Below are 952 nucleotides of genomic sequence, written 5' to 3'. Positions count from 1 at the left end.
TCAACAATCTGGGGACAGCTCTCCCCCTCCCAGAAGGGGCTGCAGGAATCCCTGATTGTGGGAGAGAAACTCCTCTCCTTCTCCAGTGGCAGCATTCAGTTCAAACCTGGTCAGAACTGGCAGGTGTTTTGCTGCAAAAGGGAGAAAAACAGGGAAGTTCCCATCTAGTTGCATAATGGGAAGCTTCTGCTCCCTCTTGATGGGTCACCTCCCTGAGGAGTTGAATTCCTGGATATGATCTTCACCTCTGTTCTAGACTTCTCTTTTTCTCTTCTCCTCCATCCCTAAGTACCACCACCATGATGGATTTTCCCTCCAGCCCAGCCATCTGCCCCCTTCTCCTTCCAGATCTCCTTGTCCCTCTCCCCATCCTTTCTCAGGGAGAATCTCCATTTCTGGGGTCAAAGTTGCTCCCGGCTCCTTCCCTCATCTCTCCTACTTCAAAGCTGAGGGTCCAAAAAGACAGAATTGGAGCCAAGTAGTCACAGCAGAGAAGCTGATTGGAGGGGCGCCAGTGTATAACCAGCTTGGTCTAGTGGTGAAGACACCAGGTTAGAAACTAGGAGACAGTGAGTTCTAGTCCCGCCTTACATACGAAAAGAGGCTGGATGAATTTCAGCCGATCACCAGGAAATGGTGAATTCTAGACCCGCCTTAGGCATGAAAGCCTGGGACTAGTCACTCTCTCTTTCAACCCAACCCACCTCACAGGATTGTTGTTGTGGAGAAAACAGGAGGAAGAAGAGTACTATGTTTGTTCCCCACAAGGAGTTACTTATAAATAAATACAAAGTAATTGTCAAGTTTCGATGCATGATTTTGCTGATGTGATAATTATTGCTTTTCAGCTGCCAATGAACTTCGGGGAGGGGGGGTAAGAGAGAAAAGAAGGGTTTGGAATGCAGACATCAAAGATTCGGAAGCCAGAGTGTGAGACTCAAGGACATTGCAC

At 48.2% G+C, this 952-nt stretch overlaps 1 protein-coding gene across 1 annotated transcript in view; it reads right to left on the bottom strand.

Annotated features, from left to right (window-relative positions):
* LOC107297665 (class I histocompatibility antigen, F10 alpha chain-like) overlaps positions 1 to 952 on the bottom strand; it is a 16,303-nt gene continuing 15,351 nt past the window's right edge. Inside the window, exon 7 of the mRNA XM_015827024.1 lies at positions 1 to 131. Coding sequence (XP_015682510.1) covers positions 1 to 131 — 131 coding nt within the window. The remainder of the gene's footprint in view (positions 132 to 952) is intronic.

The sequence above is a fragment of the Protobothrops mucrosquamatus genome, unplaced genomic scaffold, assembly GCF_001527695.2.
Source record: "Protobothrops mucrosquamatus isolate PMUCROS unplaced genomic scaffold, P.Mucros_1.0 scaffold3450, whole genome shotgun sequence".
Classification (NCBI taxonomy): Eukaryota; Metazoa; Chordata; class Lepidosauria; order Squamata; family Viperidae; genus Protobothrops; species Protobothrops mucrosquamatus.
The sequence above is the reverse complement of the archived record's forward strand: the minus strand, read 5'-3'. Positions and strand labels throughout refer to the sequence as shown.